The sequence below is a fragment of the Strigops habroptila genome, chromosome 4, assembly GCF_004027225.2.
Source record: "Strigops habroptila isolate Jane chromosome 4, bStrHab1.2.pri, whole genome shotgun sequence".
NCBI classification, from domain to species: domain Eukaryota; kingdom Metazoa; phylum Chordata; class Aves; order Psittaciformes; family Psittacidae; genus Strigops; species Strigops habroptila.
In genome coordinates this window covers 5,969,534-5,995,301 of record NC_046358.1, presented here as the reverse complement: position 1 = coordinate 5,995,301, position 25,768 = coordinate 5,969,534, and the positions used below count along the sequence as shown (strand labels likewise).

At 44.1% G+C, this 25,768-nt stretch overlaps 1 protein-coding gene across 8 annotated transcripts; it reads left to right on the top strand.

Annotated features, from left to right (window-relative positions):
* The first annotated feature begins 2 nt into the window (after window positions 1–2).
* ATG13 (autophagy related 13) lies at window positions 3–23,172 on the top strand. Of its 8 annotated transcripts, none has more exons than XM_030482684.1 (18): window positions 3–378; window positions 5,820–5,901; window positions 6,733–6,813; window positions 7,455–7,574; window positions 8,000–8,046; window positions 8,522–8,662; window positions 9,727–9,767; window positions 10,295–10,391; window positions 10,742–10,840; window positions 11,518–11,608; window positions 14,002–14,100; window positions 15,199–15,309; window positions 16,029–16,162; window positions 17,132–17,249; window positions 17,900–17,977; window positions 18,284–18,400; window positions 18,858–18,986; window positions 20,150–23,172. In XM_030482684.1, the coding sequence occupies exons 2-18, from the start codon at window positions 5,833–5,835 to the stop codon at window positions 20,225–20,227; spliced, it is 1,650 nt and encodes a 549-aa protein (XP_030338544.1). In that variant the 5' UTR covers window positions 3–378; window positions 5,820–5,832; the 3' UTR covers window positions 20,228–23,172. The 8 variants fall into 8 exon arrangements, with proteins under 8 accessions (XP_030338544.1, XP_030338546.1, XP_030338549.1 ...); XM_030482683.1 differs by having other exon boundaries at window positions 25–378; window positions 5,775–5,901; XM_030482686.1 differs by lacking the exon at window positions 14,002–14,100 and having other exon boundaries at window positions 4–378.
* Window positions 23,173–25,768: the final 2,596 nt, after the last annotated feature.

Sequence of the window (25,768 nt, the reverse complement as noted above, 5' to 3'; positions counted from 1 at the left end):
ACCTCCCTCCTCCCCTCCCGCAGCAGATGAAAACAAACAGCGGCGGCGATGGCGGCGGGGCGCAGGCCGCGGCTCTGAGGGCAGCGCCAGCCCGAGCCCCGGCCCCGCTCCCCCGCGGGCGCTGACACCCGCGGCGAGACCGACCGCCGCCGGGCCGGCACCGAGGAGGAGGAGGAGAGGTGCTGTCCAGAGCCCCAGGGCGGCGGCGGGGCCCCTGGTGCCTGGAGGCGCCGGTAGCGGGCCCGGGGCCGCGGGGATCCCCCCGTGCCCAGGCGGGGCGCTGAGGAGACGCCGGGGCACGGCGGGGGAGCGGCGCGGGCAGCCGGGCCTCCGCGCGGGATGAGCCGCCGCGCAGCCAGCACTGCCGCCCCCCTGCAGGTACCGGGGCAGGACGGGGGTCCCGGGCTGGGGAGGGCGAGCTCCGGGACCCGACGGGCGGCCCTCCGAGGGGTACGGGGGGGTACCGGGTCGTGAGCCGTGAGCCTTTGGCTGAGGCTTCGTGTCTCCCTTCGCTGCTCGCAGGGGTTCTGGTGTGCTGCGGCCGTGTCGGTGCCCGACAAAGCCCGGCTTCGGGCCAGGCTTCGTTTTCTTTACGGCTGGTGGCTGTCACTGGGAAGGATGTGGCTTGCTGAAACCTCTCCAAGTGGTGTCTTTTAAAACCAGAATGCTTTCAGAGCCAATTAGAAATAGTAAAACCTCAGACCCCACGATCTATTGTATAGTTTTCCTGTAGTGTGTGCGTTTGCTGCCTGTTAGAAAAGATTAGGGGTTTGCAAATCAGCACATCTTTCTGTCCTGTTAGAGCTGTGGCTATTCGGGCACTGCCAGAGTCATCCCCACTGATTGAGTGGGAGCAGAAGCATCTTCATGTCAGTGAACAAGTAGAAAAGGGACACTTTGGGCTCAACCTACAAACTACCTTCTTACAAATCTCAAAAGTGATGTGACTAGGCACATTGTAAGGATGAAAATGTGGTCACTTGCGGCCTTGGCTGAAAATTAGTTGGCTCTGTAAATGAAGTTTAGAGCATTTCCACATTACCGCTGGAGTGGCCTGACCTGGTGGAACCCTCCTTCTTCTGGCAAGAAATAAGTCATTCAAATGAGCCCGGCTGTGTTTAGACATCTGGAAGGATCACACAGAATCACCTTATTTTGCTTATATGATATTGTATAACCTCAACTTTTCTGAACATGTATTCGCACAAAAGTCGAGACCTGGTGGTTATATTGGTGGTTGTAGTACAGCGTATGTAGAAGCAGATTCTAGGTTAGTCTGTATACTTTGGCCTGACAAACAAAATGAGAGGGTGGACCTTTGAACTGGCACCATTTTTAGACCTGAGGGAAGTACAGAATGTAACTGCCGGTCAACAGGAGTTGCTTCATTTTGTTTTTTAGGCCAGTGGAGCTGGCAGTGCTGGCGTTAGTAGGGTATTTCCTAAGCTGGGAAGTAATTTATCAGTTAGAAAGTAAATCTGTTCCCTGATCAGCAGGAAAAATTGCTTCTTTATCAATACTTAAATCATATAGTGAACAACAGAGCCTTTGATTTAATCAGAATATTTATATTATGTGAAACAGTTTTTCTGCTAGAATCTACTCTTCTCTTAAAAAATCCATTAACTTTAAAGAGTAAGAGTGGCACACCTTCAAATTTAGAACTGCTCCCTCCTTCTCCCTCTCCCCAGGTTTCTGACTAACCAACTAAGAAGGCAAAAATGGAGATTAATTTTAAGTAATTGTAGGATACTGGAGTCTGACTTGTAGGCCCGGCTTTGAAACAGAGCGCCGTCTTTATGGAGATCTTTTTATAGTTGCTTATTAATGTGCTCAAAATACCTGCTTGTCGTCGAAGGGGATGTTCTAGGATAGCTTTTTTGGCAGTCAAGCCTATTTATCCAAGGCACTCTGTTAAAAGCTTAAAAAACTTCCATGTGCTTCTTGTTTACCTGCATGATTCAACAAGGCTTTTCTGGAGCTTCACATAGGACATCCTCAGAGAGTGGATCTTGGTCCTGGGTTAACAGAGAGGCTCTGGAAGAGCGGTAGGGACAAGGAGCCTTGTTTTGGGGGGCACAGTCAGGTAACCAGGGATGTACAGCTGGGATGAGAGCTGTCCATAGCCCCCTCCTTACAGCGAAAGCCCTTTTTGTTTCTTCCCTGTGGTCTTTTTAATTTCACTCTGGGATAGGAACCATGAGTAATTATTTTGCATTGGTATGTATCTGTTTGAAAGGAAAACATAATGAATTTAAGTTGTAGCAGCCATGGCTCAGAGTGAAATCTCAGAGGAGGGAGATGATGGAAGCAGCCTGTATATACTTTCCCCAGCAGTGCTAATAATGCCTGGTATGTGTTAGGTGCTTCTGCTTCTTTCCTGTTTATGGATGTGTCAGACACATACACACTAAACTCCGACATATGAAACGCCAACTGTAAGTGTTCTGTGCTCTCTGGTGTGCTGGGTTACAGGCTGCTGCTGCGTGGCATGCTGGTAGCTGTAGTTTCTCTGGGCTGCACCAAGGCATGAAGGGGAGGGCTCTTGCAGTTCATTGCATCATGCAAACAGGGTGTCCTCAGCTTATGCTGATGTGTCATTCTCCTTGGGGTAGGAGAGATTAAATCCCAGTAGAGTGTATTAGGCACAGATCTTAGGTGCTAAACTGTTGGTTAAGCCTGGTATTCTTCTCTGCCTCATAACCTTGTGAGAAAGAGTAAGGCTTTAGTCAGACGAGCCACACATGGCAGTTCTCCTTTGAACATCTCTCTGATGTTTCTGTTCAGAGGAAAGTGGAGACAAAGGCATATAAATAAAGGCAATAGTATGAAAATGGGTGTTGCAGGAAGAGGGAGACAAAGCAAAAAGCCACGTGGCTGAAATGCTTGTATTTACCTGTGAACAGCCACTGCGTAAGGCTAAAGCAGTGAGGTATCAGTTTACTCAAGGGATTACTCGGCTGAGGGGGGATCAGTCATCTGTGGGTTTCTACCCTAGACCAAAGGTTACTTCCTTCTAGTTGTTATGCAGTAGAAAATTAGGCAGCGTCTTCCTTGAGCCAAGCATATGTGCAGATACTGGCACTTAACAAGGAGCTGTGCTGGTGTTGAAAGCTACAGGACCTGAGAAGTCGAGTGAGTTTGGTGGAACTAAGTTTAAAGGATTTCCTTCTCGTTCAGGTCAGCTGGTGGCAGCTTACCTGAGGGTACTGAGGCATTTTTGTAAATCAAATGTTTGCTGTAATTCTAGGCCTGTCCTGACTCTTATCAAGAATGATTCTAAAGGTGAACTCTGTCCTAAGCCTTAGCAAATCTCAGGGAATCACCAGAGTGAGGAGGTGGTGGTGGTCAGATGACAGCCCTTAGACGTGTCAGGAGCTGAGTTCCAAGGTCCTTGTTTCCCCCTGAAATTACAGATTCCTCACAGGAAACCTTTCCTGGTACTTTCTGCTCTACTTTAGGCTCTGGTGAGTCAACCGTTGCTGGCATTTGGAGTATGAATCTCCAGATGCTTCATGAATGTTACAGGTAGTTTGAGATCTTGCAGGAAGAATCCCAGTCCTGCTGCAGCAGAGCGGAACCATGGAGCTCTCATTCTTCAAACACTGAATTTAAGACGTGGCTCTGGTGGCTGTTTCTCTCCTCTCCAGAGATATTTGGGTATATAGTCATTAGAACTAATTCCTGTACTGCAGAGAACCATGCTTATGATCTGCTTTGTTTCCTTTTCTAACCGTGACCCTAACATCTGCTATTAGTTCCTGAATATCTTGTAATAGTTGATACTAGCATTCCTTTCCAGCCCCGTAAAGCAGATGTAGGTGCTTTGTTTGACAGTTCTACTTACAACATCAGGATATTTACTTCCTTGCACCTTTCTCCAGGGGTCTTATAGAAATGGGCTCTCACTTCACATTAAAAGCTAATTTAATTTCTCTTGGTATTTGTATGTCAGCATTCTCCTTGCTGAGAAAAAGATGTGGGTTTTTTTTAATGTGATATTTTATTGCCTCTGTCAGCCAGGTTTTGTTGTAGATTTCAGATCCTCTCAATGCTTACAGTGCTTTACTTAGTTAAAAGAATAATAACAGGTCATCCTCACCTATTTATTTTGTAGTGGGAAGTGTCTACACTAAAAGCTTGGGTTTTTTTAAGTTAGAGTGCTGCATCAGTTAAACATCTAATGCTTTTAAGTGCTGATTTCCTTTTCCATCTGTCTCCTCCGGGTAGCAAAGTTCTGTGATCTCTGTCTAGTGGTGGTAAAGGCAGGGAAAGTAAATATAATACTTTTGATGAGGAGGTTACAATAGCCAAAGGATAATTTGGTCATGCATCTAAAGTTGAATCACTTGTGTTGTTAGTTCTCAAATTAAATTACAATTTGCATCGTAGATTATTATAAGATTATTATAAGATGCAGTATGAATGTAACCTGGGTACTTTCAACCGTATTAGATGTCCAGCTGTCTTTTGATGAAGTAATTCAGAAAGCATCACTCTTTGCTATAAAATGTTCTATAAATTGTAGTACTTTTACTTAGCAGGCCTTCTTGGATGATGCTCCTAAAGCACTACTTCAAATAGGCATTTATTGCTGCTAAATGAGGTATCTTAAACAGAAGTTCTGATGTGCATAGTAACTAAAGATTATATATATTCTATGTGAACAGGGCGATCAGCCCCTTTGTTCTGCTAAGCTTTAATGGGTATTAATAGCATACATTTCTGCATGTTTAATCTTTGCTGGAAGATTGGGCACTGAGTGGAGTGACATTGTGCACGGCAGCCACTGGTGCTCACTGACCTTAGACCTGGGCTGAGCAGTGCGTTCCATGAATACGTGATGCTTGACAGGCTGCTTCGGGCTGATGAGCTGCCTCCAAACAAAAACAGCACCAGGAATTAAGAGTGAATTAATACTTTGAAGGCTTATGAGCAAAAAGTATAATTAATGCTGCTAATGAAGGCATTCCTCCCCATGGTCTCTATATGATTATTAACTTACACGCAAAGAAACTGAGAGACAAAAAACTGTGATTTATCCCAGGCTATGTGACGTGATGGTGGCAGGAATCTCATTAGTGCCTTGCCCTGCCTCGCCTCTGGCACTGTGGAAGTTCATTGTAGTGGTAGAAACAACTGTATTTTGACAAACAAGACAGTGTGAATGTGGGAGCTCAGTATTTGTTGTCAGAGCTTTCAAGAGAACTGAACTGAGGATTGGTCTATCCCTTGGCAAATATTTATCTTTTCAGTTGGTTGTAGGTAAATCTGTAGCTGTACAGGTTTAATGCAAGTCCTGTTTGTTGGAAGCTGTGGAGCCTGTTCAAGCAATGATTTATTTCAATATCTGCTGAAATACCACTGGAATACTGGGCTAAGAATTTCAGACTCAAAAAACCACTTTGTCTTGGTTTTGACCAGTGCTGGTAACTGAAGATTTCTGAAACAGACTGCCATGTCTGATGGATAGCTTGGTATGGAGTCCTGTCAGTGTGGTGTTGGGGTGGTTTGGGTTTTGTTTGTTTGTGTATTACTAAATTAAGCTAGCAAAATAGGAGAACTTGTACCCAGTTTGAATTGTGAGTCTCCTTTATTGTTTCTTTTCTAGTATCTTTTGCACTGAGCAGGTAAACTATTTGTGTGCGTTTATACCTCACACCCACCCCTCAAAGTTCTTAGCACGCTAGGATTTTGACAGGCAGAGGACTCTGGTGCTTATCATTTCTTTTGCTCTAATGGCAAAATGTTTTTAAATCTTGCAATCCAAACAGAAAGCTGAAGGAAGACTTCATCCCCACGCCTGTGCTATATTTCAGATTGTCATATGCAATGGACACTGATCTCAGTTCGCAGGACAGGAAGGACCTGGACAAGTTCATCAAATTTTTTGCTTTAAAGGTAACTTTTTCTCCTGTGGCAAATGCCTGTACTTTGTTGTTCAAGAAAACCCATGCTTGCTGTGGTTAGAGTAACAAGGTTGGGCTTTGGCTGGTTTTTTTGCTTTTGCTAAAGACCAAAGCAAGAAAAGCTGATGTCAAATGTAGGAGGTTCCTGCGAATAACTAGAAAAACATATTTTCCCCTTTTTTTCTACCTCCAAATCCTTTTCTTTCCCCCAGGAGAATCCTGTTGTAGAATCAGTTATAGGCACTTCACCCCTCTGTCAGCTTTCAATTCCTGTCAACACGTGTAACCACCCAGCTGTTAGGTGGTATCTCCTGTTGAACTCCACTCTTTCTTCTCAGCCTAATTCAACTTTTAGATTGCATCCAAAAGCAATAATACGAGAATGTTCCTTTGAATTATATTGATACCCAGTTATGAAATTTGGCCTCACTTGGCACATAGATGCAAGTGATACTCTGACAATGGCTATGTTATAAATATACATACTTGACTTCAGTTTAGGTGTCCAGGTTTAGGATATAGTTGTAAATTTTGTTTCAGGATTACTAAAAACTCTGCAACTCCTGATTGCAAAATTGACTTAGTCATGTTAGTACAGAGAAAGATTAGCTTACAATGATTTTCTGTCTGAAATGTATTTACCTGTTATCTGTAATAATTCACATCGATTAGACTTGAACATTAGCATAGCAGACTCTACTTCTCTACATCCTGGTCAGCCCTTTCATACTTTGTTTGCTTGGAATTTGTCCAGCTCATGCTCTGAGCTGAGGGCTCTGCTGAGCTCAGAACATGAGCGTGTATCTTTTGCTTTCTATTCCAGACGGTACAAGTGATTGTCCAGGCCCGACTTGGAGAGAAAATCTGTACCCGATCGTCATCCTCCCCAACAGGCTCTGACTGGGTAAAGTCATGGCGTTTTAAAGCAACTCCACTAACCGTTTGGGGTTTCTTTCACGTGTGTGTGCACATATGTGTTGAGGGGACAGTGTAGTTGTTACAGTCTTGTGCAGATTATAACAACTATTCATAGCATTACTACTATATTCAGATACGTTCATTAGCGGTGTGGGGTTTGTTGTTGTTTGCATACAACATGTCAGTCTGGACTCTTAAGGGGTGATGAGAGGAGAGAGAAATGATACCTCTCAGCAGCTCCTGCCAGCTAAGGCGCCTTTCCAAGATCTGCTCTGGGGGTGGAGTGAGGAGTTCTTTTCTCTCAGAAGTTTGCAACTCGGCAGCTCAGGACTTTGTAGTAATGGGCTTTATTAAAATTGAAGAAATTCAGGATACTCTGTGGGCAAAGATAGGACTCAAGTGAGGGAAAACATGATTTTTATGGCAGGATCAAATAAAAAACATTTGAATTAACAGCCAGGGAAATGTTTGCAAGTATGAAAAGCCTGAGTCCATCTGGGAATTTTCTGTTTCATAAATATTTCAGTAAACACTGACCTAGTGTGTTATAATGGGTCTATGAGTTTGTCTGCAGTGTACCATTAGGCAGTTTTTCAAAGAAATGAAATAACTGCTTTCATTCTGCAGTTCAATTTGGCAATCAAAGATATACCAGAGGTTACTCATGAAGCAAAGAAAGCCCTGGCAGGACAGCTCCCTGCTGTTGGACGGTCCATGTGTGTGGAGATTTCTCTCAAAACCTCAGAGGTGAGAACTGAGTCAAAAGAGATGCCATTTTTTCAGTTGAATCTTAAGTCACCTACCAGAGTTCTTGCCCTTTAGTCCAAGACAGTGTGAAAATATCTTCATTTATGAAGTTAGGTGTTGTGCTAATGAAAAGAAATACATTAACAGAAGCAATTCACTGCAAATAACTGAGGCCAAACACACAAGTGGTAGAGCAGCAAAATCTAGTTTCTTAGATCATGAAGAGCTGCTGAGGAAGGTATTCTCTCAGGCGATCTAATTGTGCAGTGAGCCTTCCAGTGCACCTTTTTCTGTTGTTGCATTGCAAGAGGGTGAGAGCAGGGAGAAACATCTTCATTGAGAGGTGTGGCTGCTGTTGATCTTTAAGGAGATATGAGTTTGTGTTCTGAAATGAGCCTTTGTCTGACATCCTTTCTCTGATCCAGGGGGACTCCATGGAGCTGGAAATTTGGTGTCTAGAAATGAATGAGAAGTAAGTGCATTCTTCACACTTCCTTTGTGTGTGTTTGTGTTTTAGCTGATGAAATGGGAAGTCCCCTCTTTGTATAGTGCAGCAGTCAAACTGTTTAATATTGGTGTCAAGAAAACAAACTAGTAATTTCATTCCTTCATTCTTCCACTACAACTAGTAAGTTTCCTCAGATACAAGAATTCATATACTCAGTAATCACAAATGTTTTTAATACCGAAAAGATATTTCTTTCTAATAGAAGGCTGCATGGAATTTTTTACCAGTTACTTCTACAACAAGTGTCTAAATTGAAGAAGGCTCTTAGCTGGCTGGTCAATAACAAGTAGCCACACCAGGGCTTTATTTTATCATTTTGGCAATAAAACTGACATTAAACAATTGGCCCAGACTAATTTTGATTGTAAAAAAAAAACCCCAAACCTCAAACAACTTAGTTGTGAAGAAGAGACTGATTTTTCCCCTTTGCGTTCTGTAGGTGTGACAAAGAAATCAAAGTTTCATACACCGTGTACAACAGGCTGTCTCTGCTGCTGAAGTCTTTGCTTGCTATAACCAGGGTAACTCCAGCCTACAGACTGTCAAGGAAACAAGGCCATGAATATGTAATATTGTACAGGTAAAGCAGAATATGAAATTCCCCATTTGAAATACAAACAGCAGAGGCTGTAAACTTGAACAGTGCAGCTGTAATTGTGATTAAAAGGGATGTCATAATAAATTCAAATTATTGGGATTTAACTACTACTCATCAGTGACAGAAGAGAACTTTGGGCTGTATATCATCTAATAGCTTCCATCTGAGCCATCAAAAGTATAACTAAGCACGGGCTGTGAAGTATTGTTGGTTGCCTACCATATTGAGAAGAGTACAAAAATCCTACATGCAAGCACTGGTTAAATGGCTTATTAGCATCCAGTTGTTCAGTGTCTGACCTGTATTTGACAAATGCCTGTCTATACTTTTGCAGTATAGATTCAGACTCTGCCCTGCTATTCCATTTTAAAGATGCAGCCTCAGCTCCACTTCCTGTAGTTCTTGCAGTTTACTCATCCAAATATTGAGTTCAACACTTTTTAGCCTGTGAGATCTGACTGGCTCGTGGTTCATGGTTATCACTTTCCTGTCTTTGTTTTTGGCTTTGGGAAAAGTCTCTGACATATTTGCAAGCTAATTTAGATGGTTCTAAATCTCAGGCTTGCTATCACTTGCACAGCTGAGAACTTAAAAAGAAATCCCAACCGTTGCTTCATTTTTGCCTCCCATGCTGGTTTGGCATATACTTAAGAGTAGGTCTCTTCACAGCACAGTTAATCTTTCATGTTATGTGATGAGTCTTAGCTTTTAGACTCAGACCTGTCCGTGAAGTATATGTCACTTCCCATTTTGCTCTGAACTGTAGGCTTGCCACAGGCTTAAGAAACTTAAACAGAAATTTTTGATTAGACTACTGTTCTATCTTCCCTTTTCTTTTTACATGACATATCTTCCTCTAAGATATGTAGCTGGAGGGTTTCTTGAAATGGGTATTCTATCCACTTCTTTTGTTGTTTTTTTTTTTTTTCCTAAAGAGGAAAAGTTGTTCCAGCCTTTCAACTCATGAAATTAAATAAGGAATAAGGATATGTATAGCATTATGTCCCCAATAAACCTAATACCTTTTCTTCTTCCTTTTCCTGCAGGATATATTTTGGTGAAGTGCAACTGAGTGGCTTGGGAGAAGGTATGATTAGGCAACACACACAAACTAGAGCAGAACTGTTCTCTATACTGGCTAGCCATTTTTTGCTATTCCTAAGTGCCATAAGAAAAATTAAGTCTGAGGTTTACATATGCTTTTTATCTGGATCTACCAGTGAAGGGTCATGTCATAAGGTGACAGGTATTTTGACAAAATCTAGGGTGATTGCCATTTTGACTCTAGTGATCCAGAACTGAAATAAGAATATGGAAGTACCTTCATAAGGGGCAGGACTGTTAAAGGAGACCATGATCTGCTCAGGAGCAAGAGGCATTTCATAAGTATTTTATACCAAGATAGGAAGCAACATCAGAAGTCTCATAAATGAAGCCTACCAGCAAGGCAACCTAGCCCTGCTTTTTTTGTTATGGGTTCTATACAAGTCTTTGGAGTTCAGATTGCAAGGGATAATGGAAACAGGATAGAAATAAGATAATGTAACCTCAGAATAGAAGAAGTATGGAACATAAATAATCAGTGAAACTGATAATCATTCCTTAACCTTACAGGTTTCCAGACGGTCCGTGTTGGGACAGTGGGTACCCCAGTGGGCACCATCACTTTGTCTTGTGCCTACAGAATCAACCTTGCTTTCATGTCAACCAGGTGAGAAGACACGATCATGGCAGAACCTGTTTTACAATAATTTACTGTTAAACCCCTCGTATTATGAGCCCCTAAATCTTTCCCTTCTGCTTATCCTTCCCTCCTGAGATTCTCCTTCATGGAGAATGCTCTTTCTCATGCTTAAGTCTTACAGCAAGGGGAGTATTTGGGTAGCCCCGAGCCAGACTCTAGAGTTCCAAATTGTTGATGCATGCTTGGAGTTGCAGGGCTACACTGTAAAGATGCTCTGGTCCCAGTAATAGACACAAGGGTTTTCTGTGAGGGCACCACGAATTGGGATGAGAGTAGAGGGGAAAAAGCCAATAACACCATTGCTTGTTGCCTTGCAGGCAGTTTGAGAGGACCCCTCCTATCATGGGGATTATCATTGATCACTTTGTGGACCGTCCCTATCCCAGCTCTTCACCCATGCATCCCTGCAATTACAGGTGAGGAAATAATGAGTTGAAGTCATGGGCCATGGTGAAGGCATCACTTATGCCCAAATACAGAGCCTTTTCCACTATTTGCTGACTGCATGGGAAGGGACACTGGAGGATGAGTGTCAATCATATTGACATGGTTGAGCATATAAGAAAGGGTGATATTTTTCTCCTCCTGTCTAGAAGACTGAGTGCAGCAAGTCCCAGTATGTTCCCAGATTCCTTACAGAAGTACTTGGACACAAAGGATGTTTAACCTTGGCTGCCTTTGAAATGTAACATTTGATCCTGCTGTGTGTCCTGAGGCATGCATCTCCAGATATTTCCATTGGGGAAACATCAGAGTTTAAGTCCTGTTTGTCTTCTCTAAATTGCATGTGAGGGCACTGAGACTGGGACCAGTGGTATTGTTTGACAATGGTTCTGCAAACACCAAAGCCAGTAGCATTAGCTACTGGGAAGTGTTTCTGTGTGGAGGTAGAAGAGGAGCACCTGGGGAAGATTAAAGTTTTCATACCTTGTTTTCCTCAGTTCTGCCAAGTAGATGAGATCCCTTCGTAATTCTCCTTTCAACTCCACCCAAATACTCTCAAACCCCCCTGCGATGTTTGTCCCAGCGTGTTTTACTATTTGTTTTAGGGAGTATTTCCAGTCAGAAAGCTTTTCTTTTCTTGCTGCTTTAGAGCTGGTGAGGACAATGGTGCAGTATACCCCTCAGTAGAAGATTCCCAAGAAGTGTGTACCACATCTTTTTCCACCTCTCCTCCATCTCAGGTAAGGGAAACCAGGCTCTTTTTACTCCTAGATAGAATAATCACTGTTAGGGTAGTGTGCATACTCCTACACCAACCACTGTGCAAACAGGCAGCCTCCTGATGATAATGAGAATTTAATACATGAATTATTTAAATTGTTTTACTCTGAGTAAAAACCTAGTTAGATACGGATTTCAACAAAATGCTGGGGGACTAGAAAGACTGAATTACTGAGAAAGATTAAAAGAACCTACAGTGTACCTGGGCTGAGATGTGCTTGAAGAGGATAGCAGTGTACTTACATATTCACATACTAGTAGTGCAAGAAGGGGAATTGACGAAATTGATGCCAGTCAGTGTAAGTAGAGGTGACAGACTGACATTGAGAAAGAAACACTGACATATCAGGAAAATGCTTATACCACAGTGCAGAATGGAAAAGCAGGGAAAAGACAAAAGCCATGCTTGGTGGACCATCTAAAACTAGTTGGGGCAGCAGGAATAAGTATCAGCAAAAAAATGGTATCATAATATTGAACTAAGGGCTTAATACTCTGTACTTTCACCCATCCAGGCAAATTTCATTTAAGTTTCAATTTTAAAATGAATGGATGGTGGTTTCCTTCTGAATATCAAAAACCAGAAACTCCAGTTCCTCCTTTTACTATCCTTATATACCCAACTCCACAATTCTGCATTTTGAAGACTTGGTCAGATTTGTAGTTGTCCTATAGCTTTAAACATTCAGGAATGTTTCCTGCCTTATTGTCCAGCCAACACATGGCTCTACTGATTTTTTCAAGACAATCTGAAGACTCTCAATCTCTCTTGCTGTCCATGTGAAACCTAGAATGAATTGTAATTGGAATACTGTTTCAAACTGAAGGAATTTGCTATGGGTCTTTCCACTGCTTCAGAGGAATTCGTATGACTGGTTTAGCAAAATGTATTTTACTGTATGAATGAGCTATTTCCTAACGAATGAGCTTTTCTTAGGAAGCATTTTTGTGCTAAGTGGCTTTTGGATGACAGGGTGTCAGGCAATGTTGAACTAATCAGCACTCACACTAAGTCTGATGGAATAAAGCTTTTCTTATTCTGTGATACACAGCTCAGGAGCTGAGTTTGTGGCCGAGTTGTGTCCTGCCTTTTCACAAAATGGGTTAAATGCAAAAGGTTTCATAAGGAAATTTCCAGTGGCTCGTGCCAGTGTTACTTAACATTAATACTGTATGTAAATACATTGAGGTTGACATCTCCCCAGGGCACATGAAGCTTAACTGTCACTGAGGGGAAAAGCTTTATGAAACCAGACAAACCTTGAGGATTCACATTAAGTATGAGCCTATATTCTTGCTTTCCTGTGGCTCAGAGTTGCCATATGCTGTGCGCTTATTTATAAAGCAACTGCCAGTCTTTGTTACCACAGTTAGAATTGTAAGGTTGTCTTGGCAGAGTGATCTCTAAAGTAAATTAGAAGGGGGAAAAAAAAGTTAATTTCTTTCTCTAGCTTTCTGTATACAACTTAATGTGTTGGAAAATACTGGGAACTGGGTGGTTCTGTAGGCAAATTGTCCAAATCTCTGCCTGCCTTCCCAGGAGAAATGAGGCATAACCTGCATGATAGAAGGGCATAGGTGTTACCTTCTCCCTGTGAGCTTGCATAGCATGTCTGGATGTTGTTGAGTAGCCCAGAATTCAGGAGAAGGTCTGGCCATGAGCAATACACAGAAACAAAGCTGTCCTAAACTGAAAACTGTTGGTAGGAAAGTGACTGGGAGAAGGCATGGGACTGAGCCAGGTTAGGATTGCCATTTTTGCCTTAGTACCCTCTGTGACAGCCTTTAGTTCTGGAGTATCCTGTTGATGGAGTTCTCTCCTTACCTCAGTGTGTTTGAATTGCACCTCAGTCTGGGTCCCCTTTATTCTAAGGGTGCAGCACAGACCTGCCAAGATATGATGCCTCAGAATGCTGGAAGATAAGGAGTATATATGGATGGAGAGTATTGAAATACATGTAACTTGTACATTTGGGGAAGAGAACACTCTTGGCTTTTTGTGGCATCTGCTCAGCCTTCTCCTTGCTGATTGTCTGGCTCATTTCTAATGAGCTGTGGAGCAGAGTCTCTGGCAGTTACTTTCAGTGTTCACTGGAGTCTCCAATATTACCTGTGTCGAGTGGTTCACTGAGATTGGAAAACAGTCAATTCTTTACAAAATGAATGTGCTTCTGGCAATACTGAGACTTCTGCTCTATGTGTAGGTGTGGCTGCTGCAGCCCAAACCTCTTCACTAGCATTCAGTTCATCCAACTCTTCATAGTTCTTCTCTGAAGTCCTTCTCTCTTTCTCTCTCCCCCTCTCTCACTCTCTCTTTTCCTTGTTTCCTCTGTGTGTCTGTCTCTGTGCACAGTGTGTTTTTACTGTCACAAAGGCACATTTTCAGACCCCTCCTCCTGTGGTGACGGACACCCTGAAGGTCCCAGTGATGGGACTGGCCTTTTCACACCAAGTGAGTTGTCAATAGAATATGTTATATGTGGCCAGATACAGTTCTATTATGCCAGAACAAATACAGGAAAGTAGAAATTTAACTATGTGGAATGTTGTGCATGAGAAAGGCTGGTGACCCCGAAATGGGCCAGGCACATTGTTGAGACTGGCTGCTTAAATGCCTTTGCAGATGAAGGTCTCCCAAAAACAGGACAAGCACCCCTAAATAAACAGCAGCAGTTCCAAGGATTCTTAGTGAAGGACCTAAGTAGTAAGGTACAGTGCTGAGTGTTTTCTCTTTAAGAGCCAGTGTCCCTAGAACCTACATAGTCAGTAGTGCTCCATTCAGCTTAACTAGCCCCATGTGAATAACCTGCTGATCATCATTCAGACCCCTCTGAATGATGTCAGCATTGGTGTTGCTGGAGTATCACACACAGAGTTCTGAAGAAAGTGTTTCTCTTGAGGTCAAGTAAGCTAAAATGGGAAAGTTTTTATTTAATCCAACCAGCTAGATTTCTGCCTGGGGTATGTAAGGACCCCTGGGTTTCACTGCTTCCAGCACTTCATTCCTAAAGCAATCTCACAAGGGTTGGTGTCCTGATTCTAGGGCCTTTATGGGACTCTCTATTCTTTGGCCGGGGCTATTTAAAGTAGCTGATTTTCAAGGCCTGTTCAATGTGCAATGGGAATGGGTTCAAACAGTTGATAATGCAGTTGTTTTGGGGGGAAAAATATTAAATATTAGCTCTTCAGTGAGTTGATGATGGCATTCATGCTTCTTTCAGTCTGAACAACAGAGCTGCAGAGCAGAGCTTCCCTGTGAGTGGATGTCAGTTGTACCCTGCACAGCTTCCTCCTGTTTATATAGGAAACGAGCCTTTCTTGTCAAGGCTCAGACTTAGCCCCCTGCAATAAGAAGTTTTATAGTAATAGCCTTCATTATTGATTCCAATGAAAACCTAGCATCCTTCTGCCAGCCTGAAATGCTGTGCTATGCCTCTGACTTTTCCTGTTCCTTCTTCAGTGACTGATGATTATTCAGACTGTGGGGCATTCTCCTTCCCCTTCCTCTCTCCTCTCCCTTTGCCCTTTTGTTTTTTCTCTTCTTTCTTAGCTTTCCAGCTCTCGTCTTTCCTATCAGCCTGCTGCCCTGGGAGTTGGATCAGCTGACATGGGGTATCCTGTACTCTTTGCTGGTGGCTTGAATGCTGCACAGCCTCACCAGGTACTTGTAGAGGGTAAAACAAGTGTGGCTGGTATTGCAACCATTTGTGTCACTTGTACATCTCAGAGAGGCCTTGACACTAGGGCATGCATTGGTATCTTGTCTGTCAGGAATGAAAAGATTGTAAGGTAAATATAGAGAAAGCCCAGCTTGCACAGAGGCTGGGAATTGGCTCCTCAGCATTCTGACTTTACTGAGGTAGGGTCATGTGGGAGGAGTATGACAGGCTTGTAGCATTGACCACCTCTCTAGGAAGCCTGTTCCAGTGTTTGACCACCCTCTCAGTAAAGAAATGCTTCCTAATGTCCAGTCTAAACCTCCCCTGGCACAGCTTTGAACCATTTCCACGTGTTACGAGGGAGAAGAGATCAGCACCTCCCTCTCCACTTCTCATCCTCAGGAAGCTGTAGAGAGCCATGAGGTCATAGCAAGAGAATATGATTATTTTTCTCCTGCTTCTGCTTGAAGCAGAGGACCTAAGGCCAGAGAGCTCTGCAGTGTGTAACAGGCCTGAAGTGGATTAGAAAGGGAGTAAGAACGAGTTTGTATTGTGGTGATCACCTTCTATTTGACACCTCTCTCAGCCTCATGGAGGCTAGAGCCCAGTCATACACCAAAATCCCACACCTTAGTCCCAAAATGACGGAATCTGCTCTGTATTGCACTGTGGTGTTTGCCTGATTATGAGGTCTCCAACTTGTCTGCTCTCTCCATCCCAGTTGATCGGCCCAGGCAAAGAGGGGGGAGTTCCCCCAATCCCCAGCCAGCCAGCACATGGCACTCAAGCTGACCAAGAGAGGATGTGCACACCACTGGATGGAGGCCACTACTCAGCAGCTACTCCTTCTAGTAGGTAGGTTGGGTTTAGATGATCTACCGCTTGTACTAGCCCAGTTATAATCCTGTTAAGGTAAAACTTTTTGGTTTCCCCTCTTTGTTTGTAGCATAACTACTGTCTTTCCATCCCCCAAAATAACAAGCAGCTTTCTCTGATGGGGCTTTTTCCCCCCCATCAGCCTTTTTCAAGCCTTTCTCCAAACAATGATCTCACCCACCTCTTTACACCTGGTGTCACTGTGACATTCTTACAACTTCGATTATGTCAACTTTATTATCAATTTTATCTTTTTTAAATCTCATTACTGTTTTTGCTCATTGTAAAACAACAAAGTGAAGCAAGTTCTCAAGTGAGTCTTAAATTGTCCAGAGACTTGTTACCAAAACAGCTATAGTTACTGCAAATCTGTTCACTATTTAAGCACAAAGTTACTTAAAAGAAAACAATGCAAACTCAGACTGTCCTAAATCACCTTCCTCTCAGCTAATGAAATCCCCCTATTCTCTTTTGGTCACTCTGTTTATTTCTTGTACAGTCTCTCTGGGTCACACAGTTCTGAGTCAAATATCTTAAGCAGCAATTTTGTTATGAGGAAACCAAAAATCATAGTTGCACTAGCACCTCCCTTCAGATCTGTGACTACTGTATTACTGAAGAAATAATCGTGATGAACAGGAATTGCTGAATGAAATGCATATTCTGAAGTTAAAAGTCCATCTCCAAAAAGAAAAGCCTATTTCAGTTGGCAGCAACTTTTCAGCTAAATAGTTTTCATCCAGGTTTAAACAAAAATCTGATTCTGTCAGTGTCCCACTCCCCTTTTGTGCTTATGACTGAGGAGGAACGTGTGGTACAAGGACAGATTTCTGTTGTCCTTCCAGTACTAGGAGTAAACCAAGAAGAGTGAAGGAATCTTGTCAAGCATGGGATTTGTCTATGTTCTTTGTGCCATGAGTCAGTAATTGGTCTATTTTCTTCCCCCAGCGAGGACACAGAAACAGTATCAAACAGCAGTGAGGGGAAATGTGGCTCCCCACATGACCTTTTGGAGACCATCTTTATCCGGAAGGTGGGAGCTTTTGTCAACAAACCCATTAACCAGGTAACTAAAAACAGATCTTCTCAGAGGGCACCACAATACCCTGCTTCTCACATCTGTTCCTAACAGAGGAACAAAAAGCACCCAATGCCAGGACGAGACTGGAGAGTGTATTCTCCTGCCAGCTACAAGGTCTTGTCACAGGCTTGTTTTTCATAAAATCCTTTTGGGATGTGTGAGCCCCACTTTGCCAGCACCCTCTTTGGGTATGGAACAGCTGATACTCAGGTCTCACAAAGAACTGCCACTACCAAAGTTCATAAACTGGGGAAGCTGGTAGGAAGCCTGCCATGCAGTAGACCAGTTGATCACTAGTAAGCAAGCATTTAAGCTCAGCTAGGGCAGCTTAGAGATCTGCCCAGTTCCTAAGACTGCTCTTCTAGGCCTTTTGATGGATGAAGGAGAACTGGTTGAATGTGTAGCAGTTTGTTAATCTTTGCCTGTATTACACAAGATGTATACCAGCAATCCCACCTCAGGGTATGTGTCTGCATTAGGTCAGCTGAGTACAATTTCCCTATTGAATGCCTTTTTTAAACGAGGTTGTCAGCCGCCTGCCTGATGTGGTCTTGGGCAAAGACTTTCAGTATATGCTTTCCTGTGCCGGGTAAGCAGAGGATCTTAGTGAAATTCTGTTTGCTGAATCTCCCCAGGTGACCATGGCCAACTTAGACATTCCTTTTGCCATGTTTGCTCCCAAGAATGTTGAGCTGGAAGATAACGACCCCATGGTAAGCCTCTTCCAGAGGTATAATGTGTGCTTCCTCAGCATCCCTTATGCAATATCCATGCTATTCTGTACCTTGAATACACTTTGGTTTTTGAGCAAAGAACTAGTTATTCAGATTTGTTCGGTTTCAAGAAGTCTCCCATGTTGAATCTTGGGCTCTTTAGACACACAAATAGCAGTGTGTGTTTGCTGCCCCTGCTGTAGCATGTGTTTATTGTTCAACCTCCTCACTGCCCCCACACTGTCAGAATACACAGACAGACATGCTCATAAAATCACTACTCACCATCTTTGATCTCTTGGGCAGGTCAATCCTCCTGACTCCCCAGAAACTGAATCTCCTCTACAAGGCAGCTTACACTCGGAGGGCTCCAGTGGCAGCAGCACAGGGAACACCCATGATGACTTTGTTATGATTGACTTTGTAAGTGCCCTCCTCAGTGCTCTCACATAACACCTGCATCTTAGATGGGCTTCAGGTGCTGCTACAATGGCAAATGGTGTAAGAGTAGTTTTCAGTGGGGGTGCAAAGGACCCATAAGTCTCCATTCCAAACTAGAGCTTGGCAGCCCCCAAACTGCAGAGACACCGATAACTTGGCACCAATAGGTACAAATTAAATTCTCTTTCAGTTCCCTGCCAACACCTGGGCTTGGCACCCTCTGTCTAATGCCTAAAAGACTCCAAGGAAATGCTCTCTTCCTAGTTCTCAGGCAAGCACAGATCTTGGCTGTTCTTCAGTTATTTAATCTGCATTATTGCAGCAACAGTTGTAGTGCCAAGATGTTCACTGCTAGCAGGTAATGGCATTACCTGAGATCATAGTGAAAGTGAAGCCAACGTCTCTGAATGCAAATTAACAGCAGTATCTTTGATTCTAGAAACCAGCATTTTCAAAGGATGACATTCTTCCAATGGACCTGGGGACGTTTTACCGTGAGTTCCAGAACCCCCCTCAACTCAGCAGCCTCTCCATTGACATTGGAGCGCAGTCCATGGCAGAGGATTTGGTATGGAACCCTGACATTTCTTTTGGTGGGAATTACATATACCTTATAATGCTCTCTCTATTCCTAGTTTGAAAAGATTTGTATCTTCATGGAATTATAGAATAGTTTGTGTTGAGAGGGACCTTTAAAGGTCCAACCCCCCCTGCAATAAGCAGGGTTATCTTCAACTAGATCAGGCTGCTCAGAGCCCCATCCAACCTGGCCTTGAATGTTTCCAGGGATGTGGCATCTACCACCTCTCTGGTCAACCTGGTCCAGTGTTTCACCACCTCACCTTAAGAGATTTCTTCCTTATATCTGCTGTGAGCCTACCCTCTTTTAGCTTAAAACCATCACTCTTTCTCCTCTTGCAACAGCTAAAAAGTCTGTCCCCGTCTTTCTTATAGGCGCCCTTTAGTTACTGAAAGGCCACAACACGGTATCCCCCAAGTCTTGTCTTCTCCAGGCTTAACAAGCCCACATCTCTCAGCCTTTCCTTATAGAAGTGCTCCAGCCCTCTGAGCATTTTTGTGGCCCTCCTCCAGACCCACTCCAGCAGATCCATGTCTTTCCTGTACTTCTCAGAAGAGAGACCTTGCCCAAAGGGGATCCCTCACTAATGTTTTCCAGACAAATGTAAATTTGTTTGTGGCACACCTGAGCCTCTGAAACTGGTGTGTTTATCTTCAAGCTGAAAGTTGCCACCGCATTGCTGTGGCTGTCATTGAAACCCCCAAAACTAATTCTGCCTTTGGTGTGTCAAACTTAGCGGCAAACTAGGCCTGATCTTGCAGCCTGAGCAGAGGTGAAACCCTGGTGTGGCTGGTGAAAGTCATGTCTGGGTGCGTGCTGTGTTGGGCTCACAGGCATTGTAACATACCAGAGGCTGATGGCTGCAAGTGGCTTGGTGGAGGCAATGCCATGAACAGGTTATTGTGCTGCAGATGGTGGCAAGAATTGCACAAGGCGAGGCCCCAGTGTACCTACTGTTCTTACAGAACAAACACACTCTGGGCAGGGTGCCCTTCTCAGGGTCACTTGCTGGATGCTGCCAGAGGACTCCTGGTTTTGTGCACGTGGGAAGGGGAGCCCAGAGCAGCGGAGAGGGATTGCGTGTGTGTTTAAAAGCTTCCTTTTATCTGCTGTGAATGAGCCCTGACCTGCACCTTTTCTTACCCCTCCAGGACTCGTTACCAGAGAAGCTGGCAGTCCATGAGAAAAATGTCAAGGAGTTTGATGCCTTTGTAGAAACCTTGCAGTGAAGCTGTTTCCAGTTCTTCCTCCTCAAGGCATTCTGGAAAACGACGTCAAGAAATATCTCTGTTGCCCCTGCTCTGCCTTTTGTCTCACTTTGATATTAGTTCCTTCCATCAAGTGAGCTTTCTTGGATTGCTCTCTTCAACAGCAGATCTGATTTTCCTCAACTACACCACCGCATAGTTCTGGACTGCTTTTCCTGCTCACAGTTTTGAATTTAAGACTTCAGTAGAGACACAGGAAGTCAAACTCCAATGTATGAAATTTATTCTCTCTTCAATCTCTGTTCTCTGTGGAGGGGCTTTGTGAAAAGTTGCCATATGCTTCCTCCAAAGGTCCTATGGTGTAAGTTCCCTCGGTGTAGCTTCTCGCTAACAGACTCTTTCCTACAGTCTCCAACCCTGTTAGAGCATAGAAAGCTTTGGCTCTTTTCCAGGGGCTGTGAGTTCAGCAGATTTAACAGTTTTAACTCCAGGACATCCATTCCGCAGAATGGGGCATTTCATCCTGACTTCAGTGTGAGTGCCTGGAGCCAGGGAGAGACGTCAGCTTTGGGACCTGTGTAATACAAGTTACCTTTGTTTTCCTGCTTCTAAGGAACTGGGTCTCCACAGTCGTTTTGTGTGAGGCCTTTTGTTAGGCTGGCTGATAAGCAGGAATGGAACTACAGAAGAGCTTTCCACATTTCCTTCCTGAGCATACTGACGCTCGGCCGTGCTGAGTTGACCAGTGTTGACTGTTGGCAAGCCTGCACATAGCAGCTGTGATAGTGCTGAATTCACAGTCTCTGCTTCTGAAATACAACTGTAAATACTAGGAATCCTATTTCTTTAGGGTTATGTTACTAGGAGTCTTTAGTCCAAGATTCTTTCCTCTAACCCTTGCAAACCTTCCTGCTTTATGGTTAATAGATGATCTTAAGAGTCAAGAAATATTTATTGCTTTTAAAGAAACCTATATTTAAAAGATGTTCTGTTTTCATGTAGTAGTGCGGGTCATTCTGCTCTGGATCACTGCAGACAGCAAGTGTGCCATGGAACCCTGGCCAGTGAGACTGGTCTCTCCTTGCAGGAAAGTATCCAAGATATTTATTTTCTAAGACAGACTTGATTATTCTAATATAATACTCTGTTTTGGGGACTTTGTGTCCATTACATCCAGTCAGGGCCCATTGATAGAATGAAATGCACACAGGAGTGGAGTGGAGTGACAGGGATTTGGTAAAAAGCTGTGTTCTGAGAGGCATGGATGAATTTGCAGTGTTTTCAGCCATTCAGAAGGCAGCTTCTTTAAAGAAGCACATTTGGGGGGGGGAGCTTATGGTACTTTTTAATCAGCTGGCTTTTGATTAGCTGAAATGTTATTTTTGTAATGATCTGGTTATCAGCAGTGTGAGTGGCAGTGCTCGAGGGTTGATTCGGCTGGTGCGTGTCTTTTGCCTGATGTAAGGAGGGGAGGAGAAACAGTGACACTAAACAGAAACTTAGATAAGGTAGGTCGCCTTGTGGTTCTCTCTCCTCCTCCCATGTGTAACTACAGTGAGCAACTGCAAGACTCCTTACTGTCCTAAAACACTTTTCCTTTCTTTCTTTTTCTGGAAGTGGAGTTGTGTTGCCTCAGGCCTGAGGAGACATCTTAATTTCCTTAGAGTGGCTGAGTAACCAGCCTTCTAGTTAGTGCAACGTGGCAGCTTCTTCAAGTTAACTGAAAGAGATCACTAGCAGCTGACAGGGGAACCCCACCTCCTCTCTACAACACTATTCCTGTGCCACTGGTAAAGCAAGGAACCAAGTTCAGAATGGAGCTTGCTGTAAGGTCAGAGCAACACAATGCTTTGAACTGCAGCTTTTTTTGTTGAGTGCTGTGTTCAGTGGGAGGCCCTGTGAGCTGTAGAACTCTAGGTGAGAGCTTTACTGAAGGAAAGCTACTGACCAGAACTTCTTCAGCTTACTCAACCAAATCAACTTTTCAGCAACCTCACACAGAAATTGCTTAGTCCTTGCAAAATAAGATGCACAAACATTTAAAGAAAGCTTCCAAGACAAACAGTGCACAAGAGGGTTTAAGTTACGTGGGCTTTAACAAATACTTGATCCACACAGCCAGAGCCAGCTTGTTTTACAGGTGGAAAGGGTTGCAGAAGGGTGCAGGAGCACAAGGAATGAATAGATCAGCTGGCTCTCACCTCTGCTCAGGAAGCTGGTCGCTGCCACCGTCTAGCTCAGTGACGTGGTTGCCGTCACCTTCCTCTCAATGTACAGGTTGTGCTTGATACAGTCTGGGCTGCAAAGCAGCAGAGCTGGGGTGAAATGCTGGTTCACACTATTCATGAAGAAGAATAGACTAGGTTGAACTTCATCTAACCAGTGCTGCTGCTGTTTCCTTCTCCAAGGGGCACACTGTGGAGTTGGCAGAAGGCATGCCATTCTTGCTATTCCTGTCCAGAAGGTCCCCAGAGCTAAATACTTCTGCTCATTTGTTGATGCCGATGGCTACAGCTCCCACATCTCAGAAGGCAGAACATCAGTGTGGTGCTTGGGGTTTTTCTACTTCAGAAGGCTGGAAATTTGCCTATATAAGCTGCTAGTGTTGAGCTGGATGGCCACAGCAATAAAGAGATTCTCTAGGGCTGAGTTATGTGCCTCTTTTTCTGGACATTCCTCAGTTTCAACACATGGTTGCTACATCTAGGCTCCCTGACCACTGCACAGATGCTCTGCTTCAGGAAAGATCTAGCTGCTGCTGTAGCCTGCCACAGACTGTGTTATGAAGGCTGTTTATTTTAGCAGCTGTCTGCTCGATTCTATATTAAGGACAGTATGTATGTAGCTGCTGATTTACAGATAACTTTGGGTGAAGGGGAAGGCTCCTAAATTGTCTTGTTTTGGAAACAGTCTCCAATGTACTTCAAGTATTCAAAGAATTTCCAATAAAACTTTTACGTAAGCAATGCTCTGTGCTTTTCTTCATGTATACTGACAGGTCTGAGAGAATCCCAAGGAACTCCAGGAAATGGGATGGTCAGAGAGTGCAGGCTGGATCAGGTTGCTGCTTCCAACAGAGAAGGTAAAAGGCACTGATGTGCTACAGTTGGAGTAGGGAGCAGGATCCAGGTGAGATCACCCTACTGAAAGGGGAGTGAGGAAGGGGCAAAGCAGGTGCCTGGCTGGTCCCAAAAGCAGGCATGGGGAACAGACATGCAGTGTTGGCTCTGGTGACCTCCCCAGTGAGCTGGGAAGTGGAATTACCTGGATGTCTTGCCCCAGCTGAAATACATTAACTTGTTGCCAAAAGAAAGGGGTGGGAAAAGGGAAAAAACCCAACCCACCAGCAGTATTTGCATTGTACATGGTTGCTACTACGTGCTTAAAGGGAGCGTGGGAACGTTTTGATCTGATAGAAGGGTTAGAAGAGATGAATTAAGTTGTGGGAAGAACTAGTGTGGGTATCCCAGCAGCAAGAAATGCTGGTGGAAGAGCATGCTGCTTGCCTGTCTGATCACCAGACTGAGCAGCTATAGTCTAGTGTTGCTTAAAGTTAACCCTCTATAACACACAATGCAGTGTAAGATGATAACACCTTCCCTTTAAAGGAAGGGTGAGATGGTAAAAATCTGTGTGTATATATAACAACTGCTGATTTAAGCTGCAGTGTAAAGAGTGTCTGGTTAATATAAAGAAGAGACAGAGGATGAAATGGCAGGAATGGAGGAAAAAAGACAAGAAAAATGACTGTGTATAGTGGAAGCTTCCATGAAAGGAAATACTCCAGCTTGAGGATCAAGGCTAACTCTTAAAAGCAATCTTAATCTTATTTTCAGGAGGTAACACAAAGTAAGTATCCCATTGCATCATTATAGCTACTGATCTATCTCCATTACATGAGTATATATGTGTGTGTATTTATGAGTGTCATTTCAGCCACTTGCAAAAGACACTGCACACTGTGGGGAAAGATGAATTGCTGGCAAACTCACATAAACCATCCTGTGGGATCTGGGCTTACTACAGGGCCTCCAGTCTCTACCTTCATCACCATGTCACCAGTAAGACAAGGCACTGGAAAAACCATCAGCAATAACCAGCTGTAGAAGGGTGGTTAATCACCAAGGTCCTGAACAATCAAATACCATCCATGTGAGCCTAGTGCATGCATTTATAAAAGGAGAGGTGTTCTCAACATAATGTCCTTAAGGCCACAGGGCAGCTAGACGTGAAAACACATCCAGCAATGGTGTTTACACTGTGTTAAGTACTACCCACGTGGCTGCACATAGGGTAGATCCTGCCAACTACAACACCCTGTCATGGCACGACCCAGCAGCTCCTGAGCTCCTCTGAGGCCAGAGCTGATGTTGCTGCAGCAACCTCATGTCACTGTGACCAAGCCCTGAGACTGCCCCAGCCCCATTACAGGGGCCACCACAGTCCAAAGGGGTGGAAAAGACTGTAGCCAGAAGCACCATCTGAATGAAAAAGGCCCAGAGAAATAGCATTAAACCCCTCAACTCTAGAACATAAAGTCCTGTCCACTAAATTGCAGCAGGCAAAGAAATTAATAAATCAGTCTACAAGAACCATATGCAAAGAGTTACCTGTGAACAGATGCCAAAAACACCTCTGCCTTCTGGTGTACGGCTGACAGCTTGGCACGAGTCACGCTGAATAATGGCAGTGTGTGGAAGCAGAACTGGCAGCACAGGGAAGCCCTCAGTTGGGTGGCTGATCAGTAATAAAAACTGAGAAGCAGCACAGCAGTTTCAGAAGGTATTAACATCAGCATCAACACATCATCCAGGTGACAAGGCCAGTGGTCAGGACTCAGGCTACTGCCTGCCCCACAGTGATGCTTTTAGCTCCAGTGCTCCCTGCTCTACTTGTCACATCCACTATTAGGTTCACTTGTTGCTACCTACACTTGTATTACTAATCACAGTAATCACTTTGCATTTAAGAACCTTTCTGCTAGCCAAAAAGCTTACTCATGAAGTGGTAAATTCTCCATCCCTGGCAGTGTTCAAGGCCAGGTTGGACAGAGCCTTGGGCGACATGGTCTAGTGGGGAAGGTGTCCCTGCCCATAGCAGGGGGGTTGGAACTAGATGATCTTAAGGTCCTTTCCAACCCAAACCAGTCTATGACTCTATGTAAGCAGGAAATCACCATGTCTGTAGGAGAAGGTAGTTAGATGTATGTGGATCAAGGGGTGGAGTGTAGCAGAAGACATCGAGGGGTTAGCAGTCCACCGAAGTGGAGATGAGAAGGTGCAGGTCTCTGCTGCACTTTTGGCCACAGGATAAACTTAGCCCGCTAATCCCAACTGGAGAACCTGGAGGTGGCTCCCACTTGGCACCCGGTGATCCCACAACCCGTGCAGCTCCTGGCTCCTCCTCTGGGAAAGGGCAATCCCAGGCAGACTGCTCGTCATGGCAGTGAGATGGTAACATGGGAGCTCAGCCCTGCTTCACTTTGCTTTGAATTCTGTTCCCAGCCCGGGGCTCCTGCAAACCAGTATTTCTTCCCAGTTACTCCCATAGGAGGAATTTCAC